Source organism: Grampus griseus (assembly GCF_964374135.1).
Source record: "Grampus griseus genome assembly, chromosome: 11".
Lineage (NCBI taxonomy): Eukaryota > Metazoa > Chordata > Mammalia > Artiodactyla > Delphinidae > Grampus > Grampus griseus.
In genome coordinates this window covers 92875041-92896885 of record NC_139005.1, presented here as the reverse complement: position 1 = coordinate 92896885, position 21845 = coordinate 92875041, and the positions used below count along the sequence as shown (strand labels likewise).

The following is a 21845-nucleotide window of genomic DNA, read 5'->3' as shown; positions in this document are numbered from 1 at the left end:
CTGGTTTTGATCATTGTCCTATGGTCATGGTAGAGAATGTCCTTGATTTTAGGTAACACACACTGAAGTGCTTAGAGGTAAGGGGCATCTATCTGCAATTTACTCTCAAATGGTTCAAAACGAGATTGAGAGAGAACAGATTATTGAGAAAATGTGATAAAATATTTACAATTGGGGAATCTGGGTGAAGTGCATATAGAAATTCTCTACCATTCCCGCAATTTTTGGCTTAATAAAGAAGTAGGTTTTTGTTTGGTTGGTTCTTTTTTCGGCCGTGCCACGCGGCATGCGGGATCTTAGTTCCCCCATCGAACCTGTGCCACCTGCAGTGGAAGTGTGGAGTCCTAACGACTGGACCACCAGGGAAGTCCCTGTTTGTTAGTTTAAGGTAGGGGCTGTCAGGAATTCCCTGGCGATTCAGTGGTTAGGACTCCAAGGCTTCACTACTGAGGGCCTGAGTTCAATCCCTGGTGGGGGAACTAAGATCCCGCAAGCCACTCGGCCCGGCCAAAAAAAAAAAGAAAAATTAAGTAGGGGCTCTCAAGTTAGCCTGTGGGCTCAAATCCCAGCCTCACCCACCACCAGCTGAGTGACTTAACCTCTCCCTGCCTCCTTTGTAACCTGGGTTTACTAAAAGCGCCTGCTTCATAGATTGTGAAACAATTTCTTGGGTTCACACTTAGAAGCATTGGGCACAGTGTCTCGTATGGAATAAATACTGGGTTAGAGAGAGATGAGTCCTCTGGAGTCCCCTAGAACACTCCCTCTGAGAACCTGCGTCTTCCCCAGGTGAGTGACTCGAAGCCAGTGAAGACCTCACCCTGCCCAGAGACCCCACCTCCTGTCAATAGGGAGTGGCCTTGTTGCCAGTTTCTAGGGATAGAGCCACCCTCTGCCAGCACAGTCCAGCAGACTTCTAACCGGCCCAGCTAGTCCCTGTTCACCTGCTCGAGGGTCCAAAACACCAAACAGCACCCAAGCAGATCCCTGTGGGACCCTGGTGCACAGTAGGCACCTTGCCCAATAGTAGCAGCTCAGTAACCAGGCTTGACCCAAGCCAGGATCTGCAGCTCAGATCGCACCCCTGGCTGACCCCAGAGTGGGGCATTCCTTGCTCCGAGCCTCAGTTTTCCACCTGCAGAGTGAGAGTGTAGAATTAGGGCAGTGGTCTTTAAACAATCTCAAACCACAGTAAACTTTCTTCACATGAAAGTTGACTCTGCAGAATGTCCCTCCTCGTAAAACAGCTAGAAGCTGGGCTGCTACGGAGGAGACCGGGTTTGGCTTCAAGGTTCCCCTGTTGAGGGTTCTCTGGAGGCCCTTCCTGCCCTGAGATTTGATTTCCAGGCCCCCATGAATGCCTGTCCCTGGACCCTGGGGCCTTCCCTGCCCCGCTCTGCGGGGCAGCTCCATCAGCTGGGCTGGGTCCCACATTTCCTGCAGGGCCCTCTACTAGGTGGGAGTGATAATCAGAGGCACCCCTTTCGGCACCTTCAGGCACCTTATATTGTCCCAGTTCTTCCACCCACCGTATGGCCCACATCAGTTTCTTCTTACAGCTTATTACTTCTGACTATACTTATTCCTATTACGTTTATGAGATGCTTCCTTTGAGCCAAGCACAGCGCTAAATGCCTAAACCTGTTTGCATAGTATATATTTTCCCATAGTGTATCTTTTCTCCCACTGCTAAACAAAACAATCATCCGAAACAAAAATTATCTGTACTTTTTATCACATTTCAATATCTTTATAAATTCAACTTTTCCTTCTTACCATAGCCCTCCCCAGTGAGGCGGAACGGTGGTGCAGAAACAATCATCCTCATTTTAAAGCGGACGTTCTGGGGATGACCTTGAGCCTTCAGCAGCGACATGGGGACTCTCTGGAGGCTGAGTGTCCTCTGTGGTGCCGGAGGAGGGCGAGCTCTGTTCCTCTAAATCCCAGTGGTCAGACTGGCTCAGGTCTCAGCATTTCTCTGGGACCGACCTACCCCAGGATGGTGTGGAATACAGCATATTCACCTGTCACCCAACCACCATTCTGCTTCCAAGGCTGCATCTCTCCACTGGATTGGTGAGAGGATTGTCAGTGTTTTGCTCCTGGGCCTACTTCCAGCTGCTTATTTGTGTTTTGTTGGTTTGTTTTGTTTTTAATATTTATTTATTTGGTTGCACTGGGTCTTAGGTGCGGCAGGCGGGCTCCTTAGTTGCGGCATGCGAACTCTTAGTTGCAGCATGTATGTGGGATCTAGTTCCCGGACCAGGGATCGAACCTGGGCCCCCTGCATTGGGAGCTCAGAGTCTTATCCCTGGACCACCAGGGAAGTCCCCCAGCTGCTTATTTGAATCCTTGCTCTGCGATGCACTGCTTCCTGGCGGCAGTCCTCACTCTTCATAGTCACTGAGGCATTGGACCAGCTGTATGTTCGAGGGGATGCATGGCAGAAAGCTGTCAAGGCAGGCCTTTTGGTGCCCTCGGCTTTCACCTTTGCTGGGTGGGCTTTGTTATTTCAACTCTCATGATGCGGGCATCTGCAAAGCTGTGGCTATGCTGTGGAAGTTCTGACCCTTTAGACATAATACCTTGAGAATTGATTGTAGACCAGCTCGCCTTTGCTCCGTCATGCCATTCAACTCACAATAACAAGGAAATAACAGATAAGTCCACTGGTGAGACAAACCTCTTCTCCTAATCACCTGGTTATTTTTTTTAATTTTTTAAATTTTTTAAATATTTAATTAATTTATTTATTTTTTGGCTGCGTCGGGTCTTAGTTGCGCACGTGGGATCTTTCCTTGTGGTGCGCGGGCTTCTCTCTAGTTGTGGCGTGCGGGATCAATAGTTGTGGTGCAAGGGCTTAGTTGCCCCACGGCATGTGGGATCCCCTGCACTGGAAAGCGGATTCTTAACCACTGGACCACCAGGGAAGTCCCCTCCTGGTTATTTTTAGAATGTAATCTTTGAGGAAAGATGTGAGAGGAGTTGCATCCAAAAAGCTGTCAGACTGAGTTCTGTATGCTGGGGAGTTAATGGGGTGTCTCTCAGCTTCTCACAAGACTCACAGTATAACTAAACATTATATATGAGCTTTTGCCTTTTAATTTATCAAACTCTTACAGGGAATTCAGCTTTATTACTCTCAATATCCGATCAAGCATCTATATTTGTCCTAGGATGATGGAGAAAGGGAAAGACTGTTATTTCGTAAGTAAAGGCTTGGCAGAAAATTAGGCAGTGTTCAGTTTTTGCAAACATCCCCTCTCTGTTCAGTTGATACCAGTTACCAATGGTTCTGTGTCCCAGGGAAATTTGAAAATTAGAAATGCTGATATTTCACATTACTGATTTCTAAATCCTAGGAAGAAGAGCCTGGAGAGTTCCATGGAGGGAGGAGGTCCCTTTATAGACGTTTCAAATTGTTACAGATTCTAAACTGAGACTTAATCCTCAAATGTGTTTGTTTTACTGGTCCTAAAATAATCTGTCCACAAATATAAAATTATAAGTAGTAAGTTGTTTTTTTCCCACTGTGGGAATCTCTAATGTGAAAATGTATTCTATGAAGGTAAAGTTTTTTAAAAATCAAATGCTATATAATAAAAAGTAAATAAATAAGGCAAGCTGAGGTTCTGACTGATTTATGGGTTCACTAACTGTCCAGGGAGTACCCTCCTGTTGCTGGGTGTGCCTGATGCCCTTAATCCTCTTCCCACATCTTAGGAGTTAGATGTTGCAGGTGAGGAAATTGAGACTCTGAGTGGTGAGGAAACTTGCCCAATATCACACAGCTAGTCCCCAGCAGAGGAGGACTTGAACCCAGGTGGTCTGACTCAAGGGCCATGCTCTCCCACTGCCCAGGGCCAGGCATAACCATGGGCTTTGTTGGAGAGAGATATCCCCTGTCACGTGGCCATTCCTCCCCCTCTTCTCCCTTCCTACTTTTAAATCATAAGGCAAACTAGGGAGGGGCTGGCAAAGGGTGTCCCTGCACTGGGCTGCTGTCTGCGAGGGTCCTGGGTCTGGGCTAGGGATGGTCCAGCAGGGAGAAAAATGAGTTTGAACAAATCCAGACAACCGTAGTAACTACTGTTGTCCCGTTTATGAGACACTTCCCTTGTGAACCTTTTATCTCACAAAACGCTGTGAGATGAGTGTCTTTCTTGTCCCCACTGTGCAGATGAGGAAACTGAGGCTCGGAGAGGCAATGCCATTTGCTCAGGACACCCCAGTGAATAAAGGCCCTCACGACCTCTGTGTGAATATGAGCGTTTCACTGCCACTTCACCAGCTTTGGGTGTTCCCTTTTTTTTTTTTTCTCATGGCCACGCCACATGGCATGTGGGATCTTAGTTCCTCTTCCAGGGATCGAACCCATGCCCACTGCAATGGAAGCACGGAGTCTTAACCACTGGACCACCGGGGAGGTCCCCGTTCCCATTTCTTAAGTTCTGCTAATTTTCTAGGCAAATAACATTGTCTTGTTTAAATTTACATTTCTCTGAATATGAATGGGCTTGGACACATTCCCTTACTTTTGCTCATCAGTTGAGTTTCTTCTCTGCAAACTGACATTTCAGGGTACTGAAAAGTACAGGTACATTTCTCTGTACTCTGCAAACTGACATTTCAGGGCCCTGAGACTTAGAACTGTACAGATGCCCTTTTTTCTCCCACCCCTCCATCATATTTTCCCTCTAAAAACTTTTTCCTCCTGACAGCTTCAGTGTACTTGGAAATCTGCCACTCCTAGTCTGAGTCCTTTCCATGCCCCGAGCCTGTAAACCCATAACCTTGGGCACCTCGTTTGTCTGCTACTCTTCTGCCCTGCCAGCTGCTCTGGGCTTCGGAGAGAAACTACCACCGTGAACACGACACCCACAGCAACAAGACTCCACTGCGAAGTCCTCCTGCAGTCACAGCCAGGCACTCGGGGTCCCTGATCACCGCCTCCCTTCTCCAAACCCCATTCTCGCTGGCCTCGTCCTCGCCCCCACCTGCGAGGCCCGGCCTCAGCTCCCTGCACTGTTCATCCCCTCCCTCTCAGTCCCGACACAAGCTGCTCCTCCTCCGGCCCCAAAGCTACCTCCCTCTCTTCTTTCCTGGACCCTCAGACTCACCCTCCGGCTCCTGTCCTCTCAGCCCCGAAATTTCCCCAAGCGGCTGCCATCTGTAACACCCACTCCCCTACATTTCGCTCCTCCACCCACCCAACCTTTGCCTTTTCTTCCCTTTTATGGCCAGACGCTCGAGTCGTCTCTGCCTCTGAGCCCTCCCTGCCCCCTCCCCTCCCAGCCTCGCTCCAGTACCCACAGTCCTCTGAAGGGACTCTTGCTGAGGTCCACGTGACCTCTCTGTTGCTAAATCCGGGGCCCATGTTCCGTCCTAATCTGTCTTGTCCTTTGACAGCCCTGGACCTTGTTGCTCCCTCCCCTCCTCCTTTTGATACACTCTGGCCCCTGGGTTCCAAGGCGTGGGTTTCTCTCCTCCTTTTTCAGTCTCCGTCTCTGGTTCCTCTTGACATCTCCGTGATCAGTGATGCTCAGAGCTTCCGCCTTTGCCCGCAGTCTCTTCTCCCAGGGGAATCTTATTAACCCTCAAGAGTCCAGGCGGCATCTGATGCTGATGACTCCCTAATCTCTCACCTGCGCACCTCTGTGTCTCAGGGGCCAGATCTTCTTAAACAGCTACACAGTAGATGTGGATTTCCCCCTGCCCTCCCCCCATCCCTCCACCCCCCCGACCCCCCCCACCCTCGCTTCCGGTACGTCCAGCCCACCACAGTCACAGCGCCACTCAGCGTCACCCTCCCAGCCTGCACCCCTGCTCCCCACACATTTCTCAGATGGGTTGGTGACACCACCTTCCAATCAATCACCTTAGAGAGAAACCAGGCCACCATCCTTGCCTCACCCCCGTCCCTCAATCCCACAGCTAACCCGTCACCAAGTCCCCGTGGTCTCCTTAGCTTCCCTCCATGCTCCGCTCTCTTCGCTCAGCCATGGTCTCAGTTCAAATCACAGCATCTCTCCTCCTGGACATGGCAACGGCCTCCTGCCTGGCCTCCCTGCCTCCAGCACCTTCTAATCCAGCCTCCAGGGGGAGAGTAGAGAGAGCTTTCTAAAACCTAAATTGGACCCGGACACTCCTGGGCTCAGAAACTTCCACGGCTCCCCACTGCCTTCAGAACAAAGTTGACACTCTCTCCACAGACCTTCTAGGTCTGGCCTCTGCCTCCTCTGACTGCCCAGCTCTCACCCCTCCCTCTGGGCTCTTCCATACCGCCACGCTTTGGCTCCTGTAGACCCCTCGACCGGAAACTCCCTCCCCAGGTGCAGCTTGTCCTTCAATATCCAGCGCACAGGTCACGTTCCTCAGCGAGCTTCCCGAGTAACCCCCGGGCGGACCCAGGCTCCTGCCCTCACGGTAGGGATGGGCCCCCTGCACAATGGCACTTTTCCCTCCGAGTTCGTGTTCCGTGTTTTTGTGGCTGTCTTCTCCTCTTAATCCACAAGTTCCTTAAGGACTAGAAATACATCTTTTCATTTTTGTGTCCCCAGTGCCTAGCCCCGGCCGTCATGCAGTTGTGGCACAGTAACTATTTGCTGGATGAATGGAGGAGTTGCCCTTGCGCCGCGGGGGCTGGGCCGTGTCCTAGGCTGGAGCAGTGGGGCAGGCTGGGCAGGGGAGGGAGGGAGGGAGGGAGGGAGAGGGTATGGTTAATTTCCTAAAAGGTCCTTCTGCCCTGATAGTGGAGGCTGTGTCCACTCGCTGGCTGTCCGCTGTGCCCTGCCTGACCGCCAATGGCAGGAACCTCGGGGAGTCCCTGCCATTCCCCCTGATGACTACTGCGTCCCAGAGACCATTCGATTCAGCCTGCTCACAAATGTGTGATTTGCAGCAGAGTTTTGGGAGCCCCTGGGACATAAACAAGGGCCACCAGGACAGAATGTAGATCATCCAGGATAATTCAAACATGCATGGTTGCCCAGTGGGTTCTGCCCATGTTCTTCCTTCGGGACCTCACCTCCTCTCCCTGCCATTTCACTCACCGTGCCTGGCCCCTGTCATCACCCAAGGCTTCAGACCCCCTCTCTGCTCTTGGCCTCTGGTGGTCTTCTCTATCTTGGAATCACCTCCTTGAGGGCTGAAAGGGCCTCTGCAGGATGCTGTGTGCCCAGCACCCTCTTTTCTCCTGATAATTCTGTGCATGCCCAGCTAGAGTGGGAGCTGCCAGAGCTGATGGGCTCGGGGGTGGGCACACAGCCCAAGCTGACTCAGTGAGAGTCATTTCCAGGAACTAAGGGAAGAAGCTCAGTCCATTTCCAGTGCTGAGAGCTGTAGGTGGTGCGGGGGCTACGTTCCTCGCTCCTGGGCAGAAGAAGCCAGAGAAGAGAGTGAGATGGATGTGCTGAAAGACAGAGGCCGTGGAGGGCCTGTTTAAGGCTCACCGTGAGGTCCCTCCAGCATTTGGCTGGTCACCTCTTTCTTGGATTCTGGGAGATTCTCTGGTTACTTTCCAGTCTTTTTGCCTGTTTGCCGGTGCTAATTTGAGTCGGGTTTCTGAGGCTTCCCATCAAGAGAGTCCTGACTCATTCTGGTCTCTTTCTTCTTAATCCCATAGAACCCTGTGCCTCTTACTCAGTCCTCTCTTCCAAAAGCTCTAAAATTATGGTGGTATTGCCATATTAAATTAATTTATATACATTTTAGAAAACTTTAGGCTGAAGACTGACTGGGAATATGATTTACAGTTGCTTAAGCAGGGAGGTTTCTGTCATCACAAACAAAACCGGAAGCTCGTTGCCTTGTCAATCGGTGTAGTCATTTGGGATATTTGCAATTATCCTAGTTCCTCTTCTTCCGGCCGCCTGGTAGGACTGCATTTCCCAGCTCCCTTGAGGTTGGGTGTGGCCACGTGATGCGCTTCGGCCAGTGAAATGTGAGCAGAAGACTCACGCGTCACTTCTGAGCGGCGGCTTTAAGACCCAGGGCCTGATTCACCGCATCCCCAGCCCCGTGTAGAGCTGAGGCCCCTTCAGCCTGGGTTCCCGAGTGATTCTGATAAACAGGACGCCCCGCCCACCACCCTCCCACATCAGACACACAGTGTGAACAAAGATGCTAACTCAGTTAAGCCAGCGAGACTGTGGGGTTGCTCGTTACTGCAGCATCCCCTAGCCTATCCTGCCTGACGGAGTCTGGAACATCATCTGCTGTCAGTTCGTGATCTCCTCAGGAAGACCGGATTTGCCTTTATTCCAGTGCCTTTTCACAACAAACAATTATCTCTGTATTTGAGGCAACTTTGTATTCAATTGTGAACTTTAAGGACAGGAATGGATATCTTTTTTTGTTTTTCTTTTTTGCGGTACGCGGGCCTCTCACTGCTGTGGTCTCTCCCGTTGCGGAGCACAGGCTCCGGACGCGCAGGCTCAGCGGCCATGGCTCACAGGCCCAGCCGCTCCACGGCATGTGGGATCTTCCCAGACCGGGGCAGGAACCCGTGTCCCCTGCATCGGCAGGAGGACTCTCAACCACTGCGCCACCAGGGAAGCCCAAGAATGGATATCTTTCGTGTGACCCCACACCACCAGGAGTGAGGCTGTGCAGACAGTAGTAGGCACTTCATAATTGCTGGCTGAGGACTTCCCTGGTGGTACAGTGGTTAAGACTCTGCGCTTCCACTGCAGGGGACACGGGTTCAATCCCTGGTCAGGGAAGATCCCGCATGCTGCAAGGCTCAGGGGGAAATAAATCATAATTGCTGACTGAAGAAGCTTAAGTGAGGATGAGAAGCCCAGGAGGAAGAAGACAGGGATGAAGGCTTTGCACACTCTGACCCTCATGAACCCCCCGTTGGACCTCGTCCTGAGAAGCCACATCCTGCATGATCCCCAGCGCACGGCCTGCATCTTTGTCTGAAATGCCGTCTGCTCAGCAGGCTCTCCAAACCCTCCCCATCCTTCAGAACCCAGGCTCAGGCCAGCTTCTTGGCCAAGCTTCCCTGGCCTGCTGGCCCTGAGAACCAGCCTCCCCTCAGCCCACAGTCTGTCCTGTGAGCCCCTGAGCTGGGCTGAGGGACCCCCAAGTGGGGAAATCCTGCCTTTGTTGGCCAGGACTGGCTGTCCCCCTTAGTCTGGGAGCACACGTGGCCGCAGCCTCACAGCTCAAGGTCACCTGTGCTCGTTTCCCCCCTGAGGAAGGCACAAGCCCCGATGGCCCCCTCCTCAGATCAGAGCCACCTCGTTACTGTAATCATTACACAGCTGCCTTGTGGCCTCTGGGCCCTTCAGTAAACTCTTCCACTGCAGCAGAATGATTTTTTTTTCTAGTCACTTCCCTGCCTGTAACCATTCTGGGGCCCCCATCGCCCGCAGGGCAAGGTCCTCAGGCTCAGCCTGGCACTCGTGACCCTTCGTGCCTTGCCTCTGGGGCTCACCTGCCCATTCACCTGCTCACACAGCAGGTTCCAGCAACACCTGACCTGTTGCCGTTCCCCAAACAATCCACACAATCTCACGATGTTGCCCTTTGCCCATACGGCTCTTTCCACCGGGCTTTCTTACTTTCCTAATCCAGCTGGCAAACTCCCATTCAACCTTTGAAACCCAACTTAAGATCAAGGGTTGGTGATTTTTTTTTTTTTCTGTAAAGGTCCAAATAGAAATATTTCAGGTTTTGTGGGCCATACAGTTTCTGTCACGATGACTCAACTCTGCCACTGTAGAAAGTATGTTCATACATAAACGAATGGTGCTATGTTCCAATAAGACTTTATTTCCAGGAACAGGTGGTAGGTGGGATAGTTTGCCCACCCTGTTCAAGAGTCATCTCACAGATCTTCCCAGAAGACAGAGTTCAACCATGACTTCTCGCAAAGCCCTCTGTACCTTCTACATTTTGTCATGATACAAACCCCGATTGTAATGATTCTACAGTTGTGATGATTAAATGGGATGGTGGTCACACCATCATCTCTCACCTCACCTGGGTTGCTGCAAGAGCCTCCTCACTGGTCTCCCAAGCCTCTGCCTTGCCCTTACAGTCTATTCCTACAGAACAGACACGGTTTGTTAAAATGTAAGTCTGACAGGCCACTCCTGTGCTCAAAAACTTCCCGTGGCTCCCCATTTCCCTCAGAGTAAAAGCTAAAGTTTAGAAATTGTCCATAGTGTACTACAGGCCCTGATTTCCCTTCAGCCTCACTGCCAACTACGGAGCACAGGCTCCGGACGCGCAGGCTCAGCGGCCATGGCTCACGGGCCCAGCCGCTCCGCGGCATGTGGGATCTTCCCAGACCGGGGCACAAACCCGTATCCCCTGCATCGGCAGGCGGACTCTCAACCACTGCACCACCAGGGAAGCCCTTCCCAACTTTTTAATTATAAAAATGTTAAAACACACAGAAAATGGAAGGATGAATACAAAGGCACTCATATACACAACCCCAGATTCAACACACTAGGTTTTTTGAAAGTAAGATGGTAATATCATGACACTTCACCCAAAGACTTTAGCAAAACACACTCTATGTCTGACCTCTCTGTCTTATTGTCTGTCTTTCCCAACAAGACTGTGAACACTGTGATGGCAAGGATTTTGTCTATTTTCTTTGCTGTGGTTTCCTCAGCACCAAGAACACTGCCTGACACATAGTAGGTCCTCCTGCCGTGTAGGGAAAGAAAAGTCAAGACAGGTCTTGATTCTGGTTCTGCCTCTCACTGACATGTGACTCTGTGAATCATTTCCCCTGACGGAATCTTGGTTTCTCCATCTCTAAGGTGGAGATAATAGTACTACTTCTCAGGATCGTCGTGAGGATCAAACAAGGTAAAAGTGTAAAATTCACCGTGAGCATGTGTGTTAATTTCCATCGAACTCTTTGAGGAGGGGACTTGGGTCGACTTTGGGCTCTGGGATGATTGTAGCTGCAGGGAGCACAGCCCCTCAAGAGAAGCTCTTTGGCTTGAACTGCTCCAAAGCGAAATCCAGCAGAAACTGAAAGGAGTACCTTCTCGGTGCTCACTTGCCCCCTCCCTTTCCACTGCTTGCTCATTCAGTGCTTCCTACCGACTCCGGATTCTTCATCTCTTGCTTTACCCACTCATTTAATAGTTTTCACCAGAAACACCCAAGGGAGGGGCACTCAACTTCATCAGGCCTTGAATCTATTGTATTATTTTCTTCTATTTATTACTTTCTTTCTACTCTCTTTTATTAATTTCCTCTATGGATCTTTTAGTGTTTCTGAAGATTGATCCAGATGATTGATCTCTCTTCCTTGGCCTTTTCTGCATTTCAGATTCAGTTGTGTGTCTGTGTTGCCAGACCTGCCTTGTAGACTCACCTTGAATACGGGAGAGTATTTGCTGAAGAATGGGACTCATCCTGTTGAACCTCTGAGGGTTCCCAGGTCAGATTGCTCAGCAGTGGGTGGAATACCCGACCTTTTGCAAGCTCCCTGATAACCATGGCCCTAATTTCAATTGTTTGGGGGTGCGGAGGGCAAGATACATTTCACTGAGAATTCTGAGTCTTCTTCCCATTCTCTCAACGCAAAGCTGAAACTCCGAACAAAATTTTAATCTTAGTTTAAAGGAACAGTTTCTTCACCCATAAAATATGAACAAGAGTAACTACAATCCCCAGACGATGGATGTGAAGTCAAGTTGCTTTGTAACTGGCAAAGCTCTGTACAAATAGTACTTACTGTGGTTAGTTTTCTTAACTTGTCTAGATTCTTAACTAAATCTTGTCCCAGTTACATCGGCTGCCCCCAGTCTGGGCACTAATATCTTGGGACAGACAGGCAGAAATATTCTTCTATTCACAGGAATAACAAACAGAAACTACCCTTCCCATGCCAACAGAGAGCAGTTTGGACAATTTATCTAGATCTAGGGCTGGGGAATGATTAGGGGGAAGAAAATGCGTCTAACCAAGCCTGGCAGGCTGGACAGGGGACATGATCTGTTCAGGGAGAAGCAGATTTGTGACTAAAACCCAGCCTCCTCCCTTCTATTTAATGCATTCTCAGCATTACTAATGATAACAACTGTCATTTATTTTTTAATATTTTTATTTATTTATTTGGCTGTCTCCAGTCTTTGTTGCAGCACGCGGGATCTTTAGTTGCAGCATGCGAACTCTTAGCTGTGGCATGTGAGATCTAGATCCCTGATCAGGGATGCAACCCAGGCCCCCTGCACAGGGAGCGCTGAGTCTTAACCACTGGACCAACCACCAGGGAAGTCCCACAACTGTCATTTATTGAAATCCCACTATGTGCAGGCAGGGGGACTAATTTATCTCTAGTCATCATAACAACCCCGTGAGGTATTACTGTGCTCACTCTCAGATGAGGAGTTCACAGAGACCAAGTCATTTGCCCAAGTTTCTACTAAAAGTGCTGCAATATTTCCTGAGATCGGCTTGGGGAAGGGCTGCCAGAAACCAAGGAATAATTTTTTTTTTTTACCATAACTAAGTATTTTTTGCTTATACTAAAAAATCATTGTTCAGCTGAAATCGAAATTTAATCCCGTATTTTTATTTGCTAAATCTGGCAACCTTAGCTTGGAGGTACCCGGCAAAATCAAAGCAGGTTCCTGCTTGTTATGCCCTAACAGATCTTTGTTGGTTTTGTTTTTGTCTTTACGAGCCGTCGTAAAAGGCAGGTTCAGACTTCAGGCCTCTGACCGTTTTAGTGGGCTGAGGGCGGAGAACGGTGAGACCCCTGCCCCCCATTAACATGTCTGCCAAGGAGCGGTAACGCGAACCTTCCGCCCCGCACAGACGTGGCCGCGCCCCGCCGCCGAGGATTGGCTCAGCCCAAAGCCCGGCCTCCCTCGGCCATGGGAGCCCCTTCCATTGGGCAGTTATAGAAGATGGCGGAGCCCCGCCCCTGCCTTCCTCTCGCGAAGCACAGACTTCGGTGACTGGCGGAGAGCCGTGGCCGGGTTGTCACGTGGCCCGGGGCGCGTCTGTTTGCGGAAGTAGAAGGAAGTAGAAGTGCTGAGTTAGTCGAGGTGAGTGAAGGCGCGGGGAAGGCGGGGCCAGGGGCACCTTTCCCAAACCTTCTTCGTGTCCCAGACTCCTTGGACTTCACCCCGACCGTCCCGCAGGCTTCCCTCTTGTTCCCCGATTCCGAGGCACGTCCTCCATTAACCCTTTTTTGACCCCTAAATGCCCCCAGCTTCCACCCTTTGATCCCCAAGCGTCCCCAGCTCCCATCCTGTGACCGCTCTTGTCTCATCTCTAACTTGTGTTCCCTCAGGGACCCCAGCTGCGACCCTGGGTTCCCTCTCTTTCTTCCCTGTGCGTCTCTCCTCTATCCCGTGCCTCACGTTCTGAGTCAACCCCTTCCCGTCGTCCCCCAGCTCTCAGTGCCTCTTAGTGCCCCCAGCTTTCAGTCTGGTTCCCAAACATTGTTCCCAGCTTTCTTTCTGTGCCTTTCTAAGTGCTCCCGATTTTTCCGCCTCTGTGTGTTCCCACCCGATCCCCCACTGCATCTCTGTCTTCTGTGTCCCTCCATCTGTCTGCCCTGTTCTCCATCACTCTTCCGCATTTCTAACTCCCTGCTTCTCCCTGCTTATTGTCTCCCAGGTGCCTCCAGATTTCATCTGTGCCTACGCCCCCCATGCTCCCTCCTCTCCCATAGCCTAGTCACCCCAGAGTCTCCCAATCCCCCAGTCCTGTGTCCACCTCCTGCTCCCACCGATGACCTGGAAGCTGGTGACAGGAAGTGTGTGACCCTTGTGACCATGTGACTGGAACGGGCAGGCCGGTGGGTGTGGGACAGGGAGGGCACAGGGCTCAGGGACCTGTGCACATGTTTTGTATGGACTACTCACACGACCTCAAATACCTTCCCTTCCCCTAAACTTCTGAGTCTTTCCCTTCACCTGCCCTCTTACCCACCCAACAGGATGTCAGGCAAGTTTGGTTTGGCACCACAGATGCTCCACCCTTGGGCTGAATGCAGTGTTTTTGTTATTGTCTCTGCCTTAAAATTTTCCTGGAGTTTGTAGGCCATTTCCTGTCTGAGTCTCAGTTTCCTCATCTGTGACAGGGGGATTGTTATTTCCTGCCCTCCTCAGGCTGCCATGAGGTTCAAAATTTGAGAAAATGTAGAAGGCAAAGCTTTGTAACCAGCATGGCCCTGTGCAAATGCATGGGTTTGCTATTGTGTCATTGGCAGAAAAGGAAAAGGGACAGAATGAAAAATCAAGGAGGGAAAGACAAGTCTTGCATTTAGCATGTACAGATTTATTGACCATCTGCTATGAGTCAGGCTCTTTTCTGTGTTATTCTTACCGTTTATTCATTCATTCCTCATTTATTTCACAAATATTAGTGGACTGTTTGCTATGTTCTAGGCTACCTTCGTAGCCAATGTTACTCCCATTTAAATCAATAAGGAAGAGAGGGCAATTGAGTTGCCTGAGTTCACACCAACTGATGTGGTTGGAGCTAGAATCTGAAGAGAGCACTTTGTAACACCAGAGCCTGTGGTGGGATTGCTCTGCCCTGTAAGGGTCACTACTGTTGTCTAAGTGCCCAGGGCACTTTTTCCCTTCCGTGGGTTACTTTCTTATTAAATGACAGTATCCTCAAAAGGGAATTTCCTTCTTACTCAGCAGAATGACATCACCGAGAGATAAAGGAAGGAGAAATTTAAATGCGGGGTGTGTGTGTGTGTCTGCGCGTATGTACTGGGTGTGTGTGGGAAGAGGTAGGGGCTGTAGTGAAGGGGATGTCTTGTGTTACAAGCTTCACTTTATAGAATGTGGCTCCTGGGAGAGCATTTTAATAGGTCCGTGCCTTAAATGCCTCTTCTCTTTTTTTGTCCATCCTCATTTTTTTTGGTGATCTCATCCAGTGACATAGCTTTAAGTACCATCTCTACTCTGACTCCAACTTCCAAATTTATATCTCCAGTCCAGTCCAGACATTTTCGCTGAATGATAGACACACACATATTTGCTCCCTCAACATCTCAAACTTAGGAATTTCAAACTTAAAGTACTTAGACTTAAGCACCTGTATCCATCCCCTTCATCCCTTCCCTCACCCTCTACCAAAATCTGTCCCTCACACGCACTTCCCCATCTTTAGGAAATGGCAGTATTCTTTTGGTTGCTCTGGCTCAAGCTGTGAGATTATCCTTTTTTTAAAAAATGCATTTATTTATTTAGTTACGGCTGCATTGGGTCTTCGTTGCTGCGTGTGGGCTTTCTCTAGTTGTGGCGAGCAGGGGCTACTTATCGCGATGGCTTCTCTTGTTGCAGAGCATGGGCTGTAGGCATACAGGCTTCAGTAGTTGTGGCACACGGGCTCAGTTGCTCCGTGGCATGTGGGATCTTCCCGGAACAGGGCTCAAACCCGTGTCCTCTGCATTGGCAGGTGGATTCTTAACCACTGCGCCACCAGGGAAGACCTGTGAGATTATCCTTGATGCCTCTCTACACCCCGCATCCAGCCAGAGTTAAGATCACTCCTTTGCTCTAAGCCCTGTAATAGCTTCTCCTCTCAATGTACCTGCCTGGCTCCCTGTTAACCTCTCTGACCTTACTGGCTTCCTTGCTGTTCCTGGAACTCACCAGGCATGGTCCAGCCCCAGGGCCTTTGCACATGCTCTTCCCTCTGCTTGGAAAACTCTCCACCTACGTACCCATTTGACTTTTGCCCTCATTTCTTTTAAGTCTTTATTCAAGGTCAAGTTCTTGGTGAGGACTTGTTCACCCTATCTAAAATTTTAATCTCCACATGGACACTTCCTGTCTCCCTTCTTTCATTTATTTTTCTCCTTGGCATCTAATCAGCATTCTGAAACTCTGTCTTTATTTTGCCTATTTGTCTTCTTTGTTACAGCCCCCTCTAAAATAGAAGTTCTAGGAGGGCAGGGATTTAATCTGTTTTGTTCACTAGTGTGTTCTCAGCAGTTGTAACAGTGCCTTCCACAGGATTGGTCCTTGATAAATATTTCTAGAGTGAATCGTAAAACGGTCACCCTGTATCATGCCACCAGCCCCAAAATGTCCTAAAGTCATTGGGGTTTCCCATGCTGGGGAACTCCAGCAGCAGTTCTGGGCAGTTTGCTTCCAGCTGTGGTCCAGCTAAACAAAGTGAGTGAAAGAGACACTTTTCCTTTTCGGAAAGGCCGTTTTGCTCTGGCCCATGTGAACAGCGGTGCACTGTTCCACGAGGGCCTTGGCTTTCGGCACACGGGGGTCTGCACATCAGGCCTCACTCAGCCACATTCCATGCGGGATTCCTCCTGAAGGCTGCTTGGGGATTACGAGCTGGGGCTCTGGATTCCAACTAATTGGGTTCAGATCCTGGCAAGTTACATCACCTCCTGTGCCTCAGTTCCCTGTGTGTAACATGGGAAGAAGTATGCCTTCTTTTGTGAGTGTTCTGAGGAATAAATATGATCGTTACCCCCAAACTTGGTGAGGCATCTGGTGCTCAGTGGGCGCTGGATGAATGGGGCAGTGTTGTTGGGTGCGAGGTGACAGGAGCCAGCCCTCCCCCATTCCTCGATGGCTTAGGGAAGAGTCTGGGAAGAGCTGGGGTCAGGGTGAGCATTTGGAGGGATGTTTTGTTTGGAGGCAGCCTTGGAGGCCCAGATGCTCGGATGAGAGGTAGAAATGGCGTTTCACCTGATGCCTACATTCATCCTGTCTTTCCTCGTGCACTAATTGAGCGCCTGCGTGCTCCGTGCAGGCTCTCTGCTAGTGCTGTCAGGAGTCCGAGGAAGAAGGCGTGAGTCCAGTCGCCAGGCAACGCCTCCCATTTCCTCTCTCTGGGCCTTGTTGCCCCGTATGCCAAACAGGGATAGCGATCGCACTGCCCCTGTCTCATGGGCATTTGTGAGCTTTGAGGCAGCTAACAGACGTGAAAACCCCCTGCCAGCCATAAAGCGAGGTGGCCTTGTGAGAGGATGTGCCGTGGGCCAGCATGCAGTGATGCGCTCGTGGGCTGGGAGGTGCAGATGGCAAGCGCTGCAGGAAGGAAGTCCGCGGGGGTCAGGGGAGGCGGAGTGCTCTGATCTGACCCTGTGTTCTCAGCCCGTCCTGCCAGGGCAGGGCACGGGGGTGACGTCGGCTGCACCGGAGGCTGTCCTGTGCCAGTCGTTCCAATCATGGGACATCCTGTCATAAGCAGCTGGGGCTCACAAAGCCTGATTTCCAACTCAAGCAGTTCTGTGTGTGCTTCCAGAATCCCCATGTGGCCCGTCCCGTGAGGTCAGCCACCTGGCCCGGCTGTCCTGGCACGCACCTCCTGAGCGGCCACCCTGCCCCTCTGGTCCAGCAGTGAGCTTGACGAGTTTCCCTGTCTGGAGTATGAATGAGCTCAGCTTCAAGCATGGAATTTTCCAGATCAAAGCCCAGCAGGTGCCCCGTAAGGGATGCCCTGTGCTGGGGTGAGCTCCTGGGCATTTCTGTTGTGGTCAGAGTGGCTGAGGAATGGGACGTGTGGTGTGTTACCACCGCACAGGGTGAAGAGAGGAGGGAGGGAGGGAGGGGTGCCTCAGAGGTGCTGGCCCCCCGGGGCCTCCAGCTGGTTTATTCATTTGTTCTCATTCATTCACCAAACATTTACGTTATGCCCACTGTGAGACGGGAACAGCATGCCAGGTGCTTGGATAAACCCATAAAGGGGGGATGGGCCCCCCTCCCCCCAGCCAGCAGATACGGCATCACCATCCCAGGCTAAGTGGTCAGTGGGCGTGCACTGGGCGGGGTGGGGCACGGAGGACGGCACACGTGCGCCTGGGGCTGGCAGGAGGGGAGGCACAGGGTGTGATTCTTGAAGGAGGTGGCACGTAAACTGAATCCTGAAGGATGAGAAGGGGTTTATTCATCTGTCTGACAGCCCTTTCTTGAAAGCAGGCTCTGGGGCAGGTGAAGACGGCAGGGAGGACAGTCCAGGCAGGGGACGGGGATGGGTAGGGGGTGGGGGGAGGGGTGCAGGTGGGGTCGTGTGCGCAGGGACCCTCCACGCTCCGAGTGGCAGCTGCCCCCCAGCCCAGCGCCCATCCCTGCAGCTATGCCGGAAAGAACTTGGGCTCCAGGGTCAGAGGTGGCGGGGACAGGAGGAAGGGGACAGAAACGAGGCCAGCCTGTTACAGTCGGTCCAGGATGTGGCCCAGGGTTTTCATTTCCTTTCTTCCACCTCGTGATGACAGTGGCCACTGTTTGTGTGCCCAAAGTGGCCAGCGTCCCACTTTCCCTCCACTGTGTCATTTCATCCTCACGCCTACCCTGGAAGGCTGGAGGAGGGCCAGGCCTGTCCTTTCTGGGGCCAGGCTGCTGTCGGTGTGTGTGGGGGGCACCCTCGCCACCAGCCCTGGGGACCCTGAGGAGGGAGGCTCTCCTCTGGGGCGGGGCATCTGCCTTCCATCCAGCTGGACCCTCATGGTGACTCTCCTCCTTAACCCAGGTGGGCCGTGGGCGCTGGTTGCTCCCGACTCCCCAGCTCCCTGTGAGCGCCTCTCCTGGTGCTGCGGCCTGCCCTCTGGGAAGCCTCTGTGCTGCTTTTCTAAGCCAGGCCTGACCCGCCCACGCCCCCCGACTCCCCACATGCAGGCCCCAGAGGCTCAGCCTACACTCCCACTTTCTTTTTTTCTTTTTTTAAATTTATTTTTATTTTTGGCTGCGTTGGGTCTTCATTGCTGTGCGCAGCTTTCTCTAGTTGTAGCGAGCGGGGGATGCTCTTCCTTGCTGTGCATGGGCTTCTCATTGCGGTGGCTTCTCTTTGCTGCGGAGCACGGGCTCTAGGCGCCCGGGTTTCAGTAGTTGTGGCACCTGGGCTCAGTAGTTGTGGCTTGTGGGCTCTAGAGCACAGGCTCAGTAGTTGTGGTGCACGGGCTTAGTTGCTCCACGGCCTGTGGGATCTTCCCGGACCAGGGCTCAAACCTGCGTCCCCTGCGTTGGCTGGCGGATTCTTAACCACTGCGCCACCAGGGAAGCCCACTCCCACTTTCTTTAAAAAATATAATAGGGCTTGGGCTTCCCTGGTGGCACAGTGGTTGAGAGTCCGCCTGCCGATGCAGGGGACACGGGTTCGTGCCCCGGTCCAGGAAGATCCCACATGCCGCGGAGCGGCTGGGCCTGTGAGCCATGGCCGCTGGGCCTGCGCGTCCGGAGCCTGTGCTCTGCAACGGAAGAGGCCACAACAGTGAGAGGCCCGCGCACCACAAAAAATAAAAAAATAAATAAATAATATAATAATTTTCTATACCATTTGGAAAATAGGGGAAAGAAAAAGAAATTGCCCATAAACCTAATACTCTCATCTACCCTTAGTATTTTGGCATGTTTTCTATCAGGTTTTTTTTTTTTTTTTTTTTTTTTTTTTTTGCAGTGGCTTTGCAGGCCGAGCTCGCAGCTCAGAACAGCACAGGGAGCATCATGGACTCATTGCCACCGAGCCTATAACGACGCCACGTGCTTTCCCTGAGTTGTTACCGCCTTCTCAGCAGCGGCCTTTAGTGAGCACACGGTGTCTGGGGGGTAACGTGTCGTAACTTACAGTTCCCCTAATGCTGGCTATTGAAGCTGCTTCCATTTCTGTGTCAAAACAGAAATTGTTATAAAGCATATTTCCGTGCATGCCATGTGTTCTGTTTTGGGGGAATTCTTTTCCGGATACCAAGTCCCATGCCTTCTCTTGGGGTCCCAGCCCCTCTCCCCTGGCTGTGGGGAAAGGCGCAGGTACCCAGCTCCTCTGTCCTTTCAGCTCCCAAGTGTGGAAGAAAGAAGGACCTTGACATAGGTCTAAGCATCCTCATGAACGTTCTCATTTAATCCTCACCGCACGTGAGAGGCGAGCGTTGTCCTCGTTTTAAAGGAGGAGAAACTGACTCTCACAATCTGCTCACACCACATCAAAAAAGGAAAGACATTACAAAGCTTCACAGCGTTTTCAAAGCTCTTTAATCATGGTCTCTAAGCCTCAGTTTCCTTATCTGTAAAAGGGGGTGATGGAACTAAAGAGGGCTAATGTTTGTTGAAAGTTACTATCTGGCAGGTACTGTTATTAGGCACTGTTGTGATCCCCATGTTACAGTTGAGGAAACTGACTCAGAGAGGTTAAGTAACTTGCCCAAGGTCACACAGCTGGTCAGTGGTGAGGCTGGGATTTGAATGCAGTTTTTTTTTTTTTTTTTTGCTGTACGCGGGCCTCTCACTGTTGTGGCTTCTCCCGTTGCGGAGCACAGGCTCCGGACACGCAGGCTCAGCAGCCATGGCTCACGGGTCCAGCTGCTCCGCGGCATGTGGGATCTTCCCGGACTGGGGCACGAACCCTTGTCCCCTGCATTGGCAGACGGACTCTCAACCACTGCGCCACCAGGGAAGCCCTTGAATGCAGTTTTGCTCCCAAGCTGCATGGTGTGCTTTGGCCATCTGCCTCATACAGTTTGTGAGAATTAAATGAGACAGTTACGTGCAGTGCTTAGCTCAGGGCCTGCTGCCTAGTGAGTGCTTAGTAAGCGTCTCCTGGTGTGATGATTATTGTTGACGCTTACTGCCTTTTTAGATGATCCTTTGTAGGCTTCTTGCTTTTCCTTTCATCCCTAACGTCGCTCCTCCCTCCACCCACAGGCCAGGGTATGACTAGTATCCACTCACATGTCCACGCTCTCCCGCGCTGCCCACACTCGCACGCTCTGGCCTGCAGCTGACCTGCTCTTTTGGCAGGTGACATCCTGGCACCGAGGCAGGGGTGGCCTCCAGCCAGTTGTCATGCAGCTTTGGTGGCACTGCCTGAGGAAGGTAGTGTGCTTTCTGGGAACCCAGGAAATAACGAGGCATCTGATTCTGTTACCCAAACTGGGGACAGTTTCCATAGCAGAAACTGTGACCCTGTGGGTAGGAAACAAAATTTCCACCCAAACCTATGGCAGTGTTTCTAAGTCTTTACGTTCATGTTCATTTCCGAGGGGCTGCTCTGGCGTTCTCTCAGAGCTCTTTGGGAAGCCCGTGGTAGCAGGCGCCAAAGGTTTTAGACAAATGCCCCCGATGGAGTGTGAGATGACCCTGGTCCCTTTGTGGCGTCCAGTAGAGAGGGGACACTGGTTTTGTTTGTGGAATTCAAATGACCAGTGCTAAGCTCTTTGAGTTCCCAAAAGTTAACTCCATACTTTACAGAGTGAGAACACCCCGTTTGCACAGGGCAGTGTCACCCATCACGTGCGTTCATGTCTGCCATCTCCTTTGATCACAGCAGCCCCGCACTGCAGATGAGGAAACGGAGTCTCTTTTGGGGAAACTGCGTCAGGGGGCAGGACAGTGCTGGTCACCTGTGCACAGTGGCAGCCCTGGAACTTCTCATCAACCCTTCTTCCCTCCCACTCAGTGCTGTTTCTCTCTCTTTCCCCTCCTTTCCAGGTCCCTCCAGGCCCAGAATCTGGGGAGCAGCGCTGGTGGGGAGCCACCTGGGTGCCCGTGCAGGAAACCGCCGTGTGAGGTGAGGTGCGCATGGGAGACCGAGCCCGGCTGACCAGAGACCCCGTTTTCTTCCAGACTGAGGGGGAAGGTGGCGGGGCCTCCCCGCCGGCCCCACGGAGGATGCAGTTCTTTGGCCGCCTGGTCAGCACCCTCAGCGGCGTCACCAACTTGTTCTCCAACCCATTCCGGGTGAAGGAGGTGGACGTGGCGGACTACAGCTCGAGCGGCCGGGTCCGGGAAGAAAGGCAGCTGTGTCTGTTCCAGAACGCTCCCAGTCGCACGTGGGACTGCATCCTGGTCAACCCCAGGAACCCCCAGAGTGGATTCCGGTGGGTGATGGTCCGTTGCCCCACACACACTTCTGTCCTTTGACTCCTCCCAGGT

At 51.6% G+C, this 21845-nt stretch overlaps 1 protein-coding gene and 1 pseudogene across 5 annotated transcripts in view; both read left to right on the top strand.

Annotated features, from left to right (window-relative positions):
• The first annotated feature begins 1771 nt into the window (after positions 1–1771).
• On the top strand, positions 1772–3585 carry LOC309829939 (succinate dehydrogenase [ubiquinone] cytochrome b small subunit, mitochondrial-like; annotated as a pseudogene). Its single transcript has 2 exons — positions 1772–2135; positions 2324–3585. The product of its transcript is annotated as a succinate dehydrogenase [ubiquinone] cytochrome b small subunit, mitochondrial-like (transcript).
• A 9409-nt stretch (positions 3586–12994) lies between these two features.
• PLA2G6 (phospholipase A2 group VI) overlaps positions 12995–21845 on the top strand; it is a 51281-nt gene continuing 42430 nt past the window's right edge. For 2 of the 4 annotated variants that reach the window (XM_082665066.1, XM_082665068.1), the window contains exons 1-2: positions 12995–13031; positions 21402–21790. In XM_082665066.1, the coding sequence (XP_082521192.1) occupies positions 21492–21790 (299 nt within the window). In that variant the 5' untranslated portion in view covers positions 12995–13031; positions 21402–21491. Of the gene's footprint in view, positions 13032–21401; positions 21791–21845 lie in introns of those variants that run through there. The other 2 variants (XM_082665067.1, XM_082665069.1) reach the window with 2 other exon arrangements.